The 11,772-nt window shown below is 37.0% G+C and overlaps 1 protein-coding gene across 2 annotated transcripts; it reads right to left on the bottom strand.

The window, feature by feature from the left end:
• Positions 1 to 398: 398 nt before the first annotated feature.
• On the bottom strand, positions 399 to 3,962 carry LOC148027749 (mannan endo-1,4-beta-mannosidase 1-like). 2 transcript variants are annotated; one of them, XM_087689450.1, is made up of 6 exons: positions 3,796 to 3,962; positions 2,560 to 3,159; positions 1,927 to 2,121; positions 1,681 to 1,803; positions 1,225 to 1,439; positions 399 to 1,087 (listed from the first exon to the last, which is right to left on the bottom strand). In XM_087689450.1, the coding sequence occupies exons 1-6, from the start codon at positions 3,871 to 3,873 to the stop codon at positions 649 to 651; spliced, it is 1,650 nt and encodes a 549-aa protein (XP_087545576.1). In that variant the 5' UTR covers positions 3,874 to 3,962; the 3' UTR covers positions 399 to 648. The 2 variants fall into 2 exon arrangements, with proteins under 2 accessions (XP_087545576.1, XP_087545577.1); XM_087689451.1 differs by lacking the exon at positions 3,796 to 3,962 and adding an exon at positions 3,358 to 3,776.
• Between the last annotated feature and the right edge of the window lie 7,810 nt (positions 3,963 to 11,772).

Raw genomic sequence — 11,772 nt, forward strand, 5'->3', positions numbered from 1 at the left:
AAAAGTATGAGTAGAGCTTAGGGTGTGCACCTATAAGGAACCATCTATACCACATGGCTCAAAGGGTATTAAAACTTGCGCTTTACTTACATACTATTAAGAAATAAAATGAAACCTTTTTGTAAAAGAAACTTAATATAGTATTTTTCATAAAATTTTTCATAATATAGTATTTCATAAAATATAATAGACGTTCTATTGATCAGACACAGTACACTTGCATTATTTAAGGTGCACCCCTCGAGTAGTAGTCAAATTGTAGTGTATGTACACGATGAAATGAAAGGGGTTTGGTAAGGTAAGTGTTCGCTTGAAAAACAGGGTTTAATGTAAACTGAATTTCAAAATTTTTCGAAAGACCTTCAAATTTTGTAGAATAAGGTTTAACAATCTTGAACTTTGCAAAACTTATAATTTTCAGAAAATTGTAAATACATGGAACTTGATTCATAGGTAGAGCCAAAATTTTTGGAGAGAATGCATTTTGGGATGTGCCACCAAAAATATTTTTGGTGGAGGGGAGGGAGGGTAAGATCTAACCGAGGGGTTGTATGTGGCGATCGATATGAAAATATATGGTTGTTGTTGGTATGAAATAAAATAGTAATAGTAGTAATAAGAATGATAATAATATAATAATAATTATTATTAGTTGGTGGGGGCGGAGAGGAGCTTGTGGGACTGGGCGGCGATGAGGGCGGTGGTGGAGGAGGAGGAGGGGGAGAGGGAGATGGCGTAGCCGTCCGTTCCCACGCTGGCCCGTAGCTCCGCGGGGCACAGCTGCCACACCAGGGCGCCGGCGGCGGGCCCGCCACCCAGCGCCGACGCGTACACCATGCTGTACACGCTGCTGAGCAAGGCGTCCCTCTGGTACACCTCCTGCCCTTCCCCGACGTTTATATCATCCTTATTATTACTATCTCCATTAGGGCTGTTGTTATTATTGTTGTTATTATAATTGACTTTCCGCCCAACTTCCGCAAATACGACCGGCTTCTTCACCACGCCATGCACTCCGTCGCCGACGTGCGCGCTCACCCACTCCTCCATAAACTCCATCTGCTGCTGGAAGCTCCACCCGGTGAGCCTGCCCACGTCGTATTAATTTTCCAATAACAGGTATTATAAATTGTGATTATTCTATTATTCTTAAAGCTATCCATAATCCCGCCGTGTGGTATAATAACATTGTTTAGTCTGTATTTGTTAGTTGTGGTTAATTACCATATGTCTGGGTAGGAGTGGACGGTGGTGAAGTCGATGGCGGGTATCTGGGCGAACCGGACGTAGTCCGTCCCGGTCACCAGTTGCGCCCCCCACGGATTGATAGCCGCCTGCTTGGCCGGCGTCGACGGCCCGTAGAAGCCCTCCAGCCCTGCCTCCACCATGTGGTTCGGATCGATTGCCTTCACATACGATGCCATCTCTTCAATCCATGCCTGCATTTTGTTCACGGAATTCACCACCATATACATGTATGTAGGTATTTCATAGAAAATATCCTTACATTCCATGTGAAAAATTGGACAAAAGCAGAATTATTATTCCTGCTACTGATTTATGTGCTTAAAGTACATAAATCATGACACCATGATTTGATTATTATAGTTGAGGCAATATATTAATACTCCATCGATGTGCAATTTCTCAGTCCAAGAGAGATCATGCACTCGTTCTTACATATAACGTGTCCCCCGATGGATCGCTCGGACATCTCGGCTCGTTCATAAGCTCCCATGCAAAAATTGTAGGGTCGTCCATGTAACGCACGCCGCTCAACGTGTTCACCCTTGATAAAACAGCCTATCAGGTCGACCATCCATGGGTTATGATCAGAGTCATCAGAAGCCAAGCTGTTATAGATTCATGAGCAAATTGCAATGGCCTGTAACTGATTTCATCTGCGGTACACACAGAAACACAAACCTTGACATGATTCTTATAGAAAGATTTGACGGTTGGATCTGTGAAGAAGGCATCCTCGGAGAATAGAGAGACGCCCATGTCTCTGGCCCATTGCACATATTGCTGCTTGCCACCCATGTTTGGGTAGTTGTCCACAAGGCTCAAGATGAGACGAACACGATTCTTCCTGGCCTCGTCCACCACAAAATCCATAGCCTTGTCCCCCACAAAAGCACAATCACCAATTAAGAATAAAATCAAGTAGCTAGCAATCCTTGGGAGATCAATTAGGTCGAGGGTGGGCGTGGAGGATTACATGGTAATCGATAATCAATGTAATTATCAATTGAGATTAAATCAGGAACATAGGAGGAACTAGCACCTCTTATTACTAGAGTTAGTAAGAGAAAAATGGTAAATCTCTTTTCTTGAACCCATGTGGTACAATTACATTTTAGACACTCGATATTGGTACACTGGGATTAGTTCGATGTAATTATAATTTGGAATTAAATCAAGAACTTATCAAAACTACCTATTATAACTACTACAGTTTATGCATCTATAAAATGTTTTAAAATCTCTTTTATTGAATCTACGTGATATGCTTTTATATATTTATGAGTAACCTCTTGGAATCGAGCTGATGAATACCTGGAAGCTGGCTTCATCATAGAGTCCCGGGGATGTCTGCAGAGCATGGTAGGTGGGTCCGTCGTTGAAAGCCCAGGTCCTGCACACGCTCAGCCCCGCCGATGCCGCCTCCTCCAATACTCGGCTCACGGCAGCCCGCCCGCCCGCCGCCGCCAGGTACGATAAATAGTAGGCATTGAAGCCGTTGACGTACACAACACGCCCATCGTCTTCTTGCACGAACTGACTCCCTTTCGCTCTCACAAAACTACTACTACTCCTGCTACCAGCACCACTGGTATAACCACTACCTGCATCTGCAGCACTAATGGTATATGCTGCTGCTTCAGCATTACTGGTGTTTTTCTGGGAGCTCCTATAATTGTTTGTACCAGCATCAGCTGCTGCTGGTGCTGATCTATACTTACTATAGGATGATGATCCGGCTGCCTTGTGAAAATTAGTCAAGGGGTATGCCCGTTCCCCACCTCCAAGTATCAGGCTTGGCCAAGTGATGAGAGCTATTAGCACTACTATCAGCACGGAGGTTAGCTGTGATTTTTCCAGCTGCTTTAACGGATGCTGACGCGCAGCTGGCCGGCAGAAGATCATCATGGAATACTGCTCCATTGATCACGAAATTAGATCACTAGTGAGAGGCTTAATTGATCATCACCTCACGCATGTGTACGTATAAATATAGAAAGGGTGCCATGTCTGAGGGCTGATTGAGAAATGAATCGATCAATGCAGGTATAATGTGAATTGAGCTAATATGTAAGTTCGTGAGATATGTTAGAATGCATTGTTAATACATACATGAGATTGGAATTTGGACTACAGAATACGCAAGTTTGGCGAACTTCCAGGCAGGGGCACAGAGATCGGGGGGAAAGAGAGAGAGAGAGAGAGAGAAGGGGGAGGGTGGGTTTGGTGGCAATAAGGTTTGGGTATAAGGGTTCGATATCGGCAGCCTTTTTAAAGGCAAGGGAGCGATAGTACTGCTCAAAGCAATTCATTCGCGTATACAAGAGGCTTCCTTGATCATGATCAAGAGTTACGGCGGATGGACTGTGTCAGGCCTCAGGCCCCATACAAGATGCCGTCTGATTATATTCAATGCTAATCATCAATCTGAAGACTATTAGCAACCCAGGATTATATAAATCCTGTACTCTTCCAGGCGGTTAGGTTTCAGTTGTAAGTAACGTTCTCGAGGTAAAGAAAGAAAGGAAGGAGGAAAGACTGAAGAGATACCTGAAAACAACCATCTCTATGGGCTCTCCTGCTTCTAAGCCCAGCCTCCCTTTGAAAAGAATTGCCTTGAGCTTTCATCCAACAGCGTCAACGTGCAGTAATAATCTTCAAACTAGGATTCATCGAGGTTGACTCTCAAGTACCCACAAACCTATTTGCCTAATTCAACGCCTCCACCCAGCCAAGATGTTTGAATGTTTTAGGTGGAATCCTGCCCTTCTCGCGAATCCCTTCCGTTGAATATGTCACCGTTAGTTAACGATTATTGTACTTTGAAGACTTCCCAAATTAGTCTCCCCATGCCTATCCAACACACCTACTTCCCATTCGAGTGGCTTGGCTTGGAATTTTAATGTCAAATTTCAATGTTTTAACAAGGTGGAGAAGCATTTGTCAAAACTAATAAATCCTCCTTTTCTTATAAATACATCAAATTTGAGTTTTCAAGGTTGGAGATCCAACCTCATTCACTCAAAGGGTATGCCACCCATAAGAATAAGACACCATCGAGTTGCGCGATTGTGGGTTTTGGACACACTCCCTCCCACAACGAATAGGGCTACACTCATTCTCTCCAACATGTGACACACTCCCTCCCACAACAAATAGGGCTACCACTCATTCTCAAAGAAATAAATTGTTAGAATGGACAAGAGATGGATTGGACCACCATCCATATTATATTCCCTTTTAGCACTTGGTTTGGAAATTCCAAACCAAAGTTTTTGCCGTTGATCTCCACATAAAAGCACATCCCAACATGTGCACTTTGGTGTTTAATAGGCAAACATATATCATCATAAGCTTGAAAAGTGTGAATTGTCTTTCACATTTCTCAAGCGAGGCTTCAAAAGTGTGAAGGAAAAATCACACTTTTCAAGCTTGCAATGCTTGGTGCACGAGGCATGTTCTCATTTGTGTTGTTGGCTAAGGATCCAAAGATAAATGATCCGCAAGGAGGGGTTGTGTGGGAGAGTGGGGGTGTTGGAGATAATACTTAGGGTTCTCTCAAATTTCACTTTTGAAAGGGACTATTGCCATTCTTCTAAGCTCAAGGAATGAGGTGCCCAACATTTGTGGGGGATGTTAATTTGTGGTAACAAAGAAAAACAAAGGAGTGGTTGAATTTTTGAACTGAAGGGGCACTCGTGTTTAATGAGTATGCCCTAAACCTCACCTAAGCATATAGTTTGAACATATTTCTTAAGTAATTTCTCACCCTTTCAAGATAACCCCGTAGCGAGATTTGTATATGTACACACACACACACACACACACTTGTGCATGCATGAATGTGTGTGTGTGTGTGTGTGTGTGTGTGTGTGTGTGTGTTGTGTGTGTGTGTGTGTGTGTGTGTGTGTGTGTGTGTGTGTGTGTGTGTGTGTGTGTGTGTGTGCATGTGCGCGCGTGTGTGTGTGTGCGCGTGCGCGTGCGCGTGTGCGTGTGCGTGTGTGCGTGAAGTAAATTGTATAGATTAATTAAAAGCCACCAAAAATGGCTTATATTACCAAAAAAAAATTATAGTATGGCCATTAAACATGTATTACAAAAAATTTCTATTACTATAAGGGATTAGGCTAGTAGACAGTCAAATAGATGCTTTTATGAAATGTAGGAGAAAACTTGCATACGCATTATAGGTCATAAATTTTACATCTAGTGATCAGTATCTTTCTGTATACTACTATTGATTTATTTTAAATGCATGTGTAATTTTCTACATGCATATAAATATGCTACCTCAAGAGAGAGTTATGAATGCAAACTCAAGATGCAATTCTACAATAAAAGCTCTCCCCTTTTTTAACAAAAAATTATTGTTATCAATGTTAAACAAAAATGTGACAATAAAACTTGAAATTAACAAAATGGTTTAGAGAATTGTTGATTTATAAAATTACATATATTTTGAAGCCAAATTTGATTTGGCTCACAAAAATGTTTGTATAAAATATGTGAATATAGAGGTACATCCCAACTTAGATTTAGCTTGGCTTACAAAGGTTTGGATATAATAAAACTTAAAACTATGAAATATGCATCCCCAACATAAATGTGTAGGTGGTGCATGTGGAGCTTCCTTCCCAAAAAGTACATGTTGTGGAGGAGGATGAGGATCTCCTCACGACGATATATGCATTCTATGTGGAGTAAGTGTGATATACCTACCATAATATATCTTTTTCTTGACATCCATGCCCTCCAACTTTCCTTGCAATGCATAACTAAACATGCAAACAAGTCTGATGCAAAGGACTATTATACCTACCACAAAATATCATGGGATATATGCATCCATTTATACACCACGAAAAATAAAATTTAAAACTTAAAATATACAAATTCTACATAGAAATGCTACAGAGCTCTATACATATCACAAAGAACTACTAGTTTTGTCCGATTAAACACACCTTTAATTGCATTACTACTACAAGTAATACTCATTCTCTATAGAAAGAAAATTCTACACAAAAAAGCTTCTAAGAAGTAAACCTAAACTCTACAAAAAGAGTACAAAAAGTATTAATATGCAAGCTAAAGAAGTTAGATATTTTCCAAAACAAGGGATAAAAGAAAAATGTCTTATTATTTACTTTTTTTATGCTTTGGCTTTGTTTCATTCCTCTTTTCTATTGCTTCTTGTTTACATACAAAACTTTTGAAAAATAAAAATTAGAATAAGTAATACTTTAAAATAAGTAACAAACCTCCCAAAGATAGAATAATACAGTCAAAATATTGTAAAGCCCTACATAGTACATAAAATGGATTTATGAGCATGGCTGGCTATATTTTAGTTGCACCTATGCTTGTAAATGAGATATGACTATACTATTACTTTCTAGAGAATGCTCTAGATAGAGCATCACTACACTGAAAAGTCTAAACCTATATCCTAATAGTAATATAACACGTTATCAATGCATAAATTAAAAAAATGACATATTCTCAAAACAAATGAGAAAAGAAAAATACATTTCTCTCGGGGGGCACTCATGAATATATGTGTGTATCATGCGGGTTTAAAATAAGGGATTTTAAAAAAATCATTTTTAGGCAAGGATACATAGCCTACATAAGAGTTTATACTACTTAAAAGCTATATCAAACTTAATCACATGTGACAAACCTTGATGTGAACTAAACTCATTGTAGAGTAATAGCTTTCCAATCCATAGCCTACCTCAATATTTTGCGCTTCTAAAGGGGCCTAATACACTAGCCTTACTAAGTTCATTTGCTTTACTTTAGCATTCTATAGGAGCACTTACAACCTAGTGATGCTAGGTGAATAACATGGCATCATAGTTTGACCTTTCACCTATGTTTATTGACTAATTACCTTATGCATTATGATTATATTTGACTAATAAACTCTAGTTTGGGTGTTTTTTAAAGTTCAATCCTTTTTTCTTTCATAGAAACTCATCACATGGTTGTTTAAACATAGTGAAAGTACTTCTCTAAACACAATTTCAGATTCCTTTAATGATATTTTCTCATAATTATGATGGGGTAGGCCCACCCTAAGTGGAAAACTTCTTGGCTCCCAAAATCTAGATAATCTAGGCCCTTGTGCACTCTAGTTTTTCTACTCATGCAACTTTGAGGTGGTCCCTTCTATGTTCCTATACTAAATCATGGAAAAATAAACATACACCCTACTCTAGATTAAGGTAGCCAATGTAAGGATGGGAGTCTAAACATAACTAAATGGGACTAATCCCCCTTGGTATAGCATTGGTGTACACCAAAAATGTGCCATGCAGTTCGTAAGTTTTCTTGCATGAATAGTACTACCCACAGTATAGCATTGGTCTACACAAAAAATGCGCCATGCAGTCCTAGAGTTTTCTCACACTAGTAGTATAAGATGTGTTTATGTAAGCTAGCTTCTCATGTCAAAGATTTCGAGTATTGAATTGAAGATATTTATGAATTCTAGCTAAACTTAATCATGTACCTTTTTCTTTGTGCCTTCTTTGGTTGGTACTTTCGCTCAATTTGTGCTAATAAACCCCTCAAGGAATTTCCTTGCTGATATTTTGGTGACTTAGATCACACATACTGTTGGAATGATACATAATGGTATTGTGTGCCTGTAAGCTAGAAGTGTGGCCTCACTTACAATTGAATATTGGATTGTTTGTGGCTTGTGATATGTATTATGCAAAATATAAAGAGACATTTGACACTATAGGTTTACTTGTAATATGATTTATGTTATGAAAATCATGGCATGCATACTATGTCATAACTTCTTAGTGCTCATGATAACCATTAGTACCATATCTCTACATCTTTCTTGTAGTAACTAACATATAATCCTTAAGGCTAGCATTGGCTCATGTTAAAAAATCTTATTACCTCTAAGCTTTGAAAGGGCTCTAGGAAAGAACTTATGTTTCAAAAAGTTCTTTAAATGATGTTGGCTTATGACTAGACTAAGAGATCCTCAATGGTACCCGTGAGTCTTCTATACCATTATACACTATGTTTTCAAGCTCTCTTATGTACATACAAGTCTATCTATTCAAGCATTCTTAGGAGCTTATTTTCTCAAGTTTAAGTCTTTGAATCAAGAAATATGATGGTTTATTTACTTCATGTAGTATATGGTTTTTAGTATTGAAAGTAGCCTTTCGATGGTATACTTTGATAAAATTTTCTTATCAGTATTAATTTCTAAAATGCTTACTTAGAAATATAATATTAAATAATAATCAAGAGATTTAGATATCATAGCTTTTCAAATAAGTTATAGGTTTGTTTTCTATCGCCTTTGTAGGTTTGATTGAGATGAGAACTTGATTCCATGACAACACTTGTAAATATGCATTAGGTAGGGTAAGGTTCTTACCTTCATATTTTATATGGATCATGTCTTCAAAACTATGAGTTTTTATTTTTAAATTTTAAAATATATATTTTATTATACTCAAATTAAATAGTAGTTTTCAAAAAATAATATACGCAAATTAAGTGTATAATTTATCATTTTTAAAAAATATGTGGTGATATTTTCTCATAGCAAGTGTTATTTAGTTTATTATGTACTTTTCCTTAGATTTATTATTTTATGTAATGTGATTTATTGAATTATTTATTTAATAAAATTTATTAATTTGTTAATAACCTATATTATTCAAGTTTTTCTTGAAGGAAAAGGTTGCCTAAACAAACACACTTCCCCTATTCCTACTAACCGTTAGCTCGGTTAGTGTCATATGGATAATTGAAAAATTAATAAATTATTTCAAAACATGTAATTCATAATCTAGTTTTTGCACTCACCAACCAGTTTTTGCACACTAACCAACTAGTTTTTGCAAAAGCTATGGTCCTTTTGGATTTGTGTTATTGGGTCTGTTACTATTATATTTACATAACTAATCCTAAAACTCTAGCTCTTCATTAAGAAAATTGTTCTTATGGTGAGTGCTATGGGTCTTCTAAATCCTAATGTCTTGAAGGGTTACTGCTATTAATTTTTCCTAGATTACTAATTTGATCTAATGTTGCTCTCCTCATAATCATACGATTTTTTATCATATGTAACAATGCTCTTTTATGATCATATTTTGCACACATATAGGAATAAGTGGCTTATGATGAGGCGACTTTACGAATCCATGAAGTTATGACACAAAATTTTCCATTAGGTACATCTTGTCCTCTTTTGTTAAAAGCTTTTCCTCCAAAAAGATAGTTCAAACACATGAACACATATTGGCATAACTCATTGAAACATATATTATATATTTCAATACATTTTTACCATGAGAAAACTATGTATTCTTTCTTGGTGGGTAGTAGGGCCACTTGGTGGGCCCTGCTACCCACCTTGTTGTCCTACCCCCAAGAATGGGGTGAAACACAGATACACACATGTTGACACACATACTAGTCCATATTGTTATCATCAATAAAGATTATATAATATTTGCATCCAACCATTGATATAGAATTTGTAAGACCCCACACATTCGAATGTACAACATTAAATAAATGTCTGTTTATATGTTTATAATGAGAAAATGCATACTTTGTCTATTTTTTAAATTGGAATGCTTCACTCACTTTCTACATATTAACCACTTTGAACTTAGACAAGTCCATCACAATCTCATGTGACTACATATTATTCAATCACTCCTCTATATTCATATGTCCAATACTTTTATATCAAATGCCAATATCAATCACATGGTCCTGCACCTTGTGCAAATATAGCAATCTTCAACTCATGTACATTTACATCCAATGTAAACATCCTCCGCTTATTCTTGCCTTTTGCAAACTAGTTTACATCAATTCCTAAAATCTTCTACAAAGTAGCCACTCTGATTGCACTTTGCTTTCAATCCCTACTCAACCATTTTCCCAACACAAACCAATTTCTTTGTGATATTAACCACATGCATCACATCAAATAAATATTTAACCTTTCAATCTTACATGGATAATGGGACACTTCCAACATGAGCAAGAGAATGTGTTGTATTGTCACTTGTTTCTACAAAACTGGGCATATCGAAAATTTTCACTTCTCTAAACCATTCACCATGAGAGGACATATGGTTAGAGATACTTGAATCCACATAATGTACATGATCAATCATTACTTACTAATACATCTATATTCATTACATTCATCATGTGCTGCAAAATAAATGATTTCTCATTATCAACCTAATTACTAGTAGATACATAATTGTTATGTTGCCTTCTCCTATTTCTATTAATTTCACCTCTTCTCTTTTCTAGATAGTCATATGCAATATCACCTTTCTAACCACAATTATAGGATTCTTTGCTATCATAATCTAGGTTCTCATAATGGCCACCACCGTGGCCTCTACCACCACAATCCCTACCTCTACTTGTGTTAGAGTAGAGCACTTGTTTCCAACTCTTCTGGCTTTGCGACAAAGATATATCAAGACCCAAGTTTTTATATTCTAATATGAACGTAGATATTAGATCTACAAAATTAGGGATGGTATGTCTTGTGTTGATGGAGGTTCAAAACTTATTTCACTCCTCACCTAAACCATCCAAACATACAATCATTATTTTATCACCATCAATGTACACTTTAATAGATCCAAGAGCTTTAACAATATTCTTAATCTTCAATGCATAATCATTGATAGATAGTCACTAACCTTGGTTCCATTTCATAAATACCTTGGCATGCTTGAGCTTGGTATTATTCTCTAGTAACTTCAAAGCCTTAGTATTATCTCCCTTCAATGTAGTCCCAATAATCTTACCTATAAGGAAATTGGTCAAACTAAATTTCCAAGCAGGAAAGTTATGCTTATCGATCTTGTCCCTCACAATTGGATTGAACCCCTTTGACATTGTGTAGTAAAAACAAAAAAAATATTTTATCAATGACCTAACAGTTTAGGTAAATTGTCACCTTACTGAACTTAGTATATAAGCTTGAGCAGCACCTATAATGTCGGACAATTTTTTAATATTGTCTATCACACCCTATACCTGCAACATATTTGCAAAATGATTATGTATGCAAAGTTCATGAGGCTTACCGGATTTGCACACAACTAGTCTCTAACTCTTGAATAGAGACCAACCACATCAATGATATGAATGTGGAAACAATCATCAAGGTATATAAATGTTAGCTTATGTTGAGCTTGACATCCACTACAAGATGAAAGCCATACACCAACGTCTAAAGTGACAAAAATATTCATCGAAAAATTTATTCTTATCGTCACTAAAATCATGGATATATGCATCTCTACAGATCTATCGCTATATTTGCATCGAGCAACCCCTTTCGATGCATTTATTGACACTAATAGCGATGTGTGCAGTAAATTTGCAACACTAATAGCAATGGTTATAGAAAAAAAAGGTAACAAGAAGCATGCGGCCTTGCTACTCTTTAAGCCCAATCTACTAAACAATATTCCATAAAGCAATTATAAATTGAGTACA

This window comes from Lygodium microphyllum, chromosome 12 (genome assembly GCF_053477565.2).
Source record: "Lygodium microphyllum isolate KBCC chromosome 12, Lygodium_microphyllum_v1.1.10, whole genome shotgun sequence".
Classification (NCBI taxonomy): domain Eukaryota; kingdom Viridiplantae; phylum Streptophyta; class Polypodiopsida; order Schizaeales; family Lygodiaceae; genus Lygodium; species Lygodium microphyllum.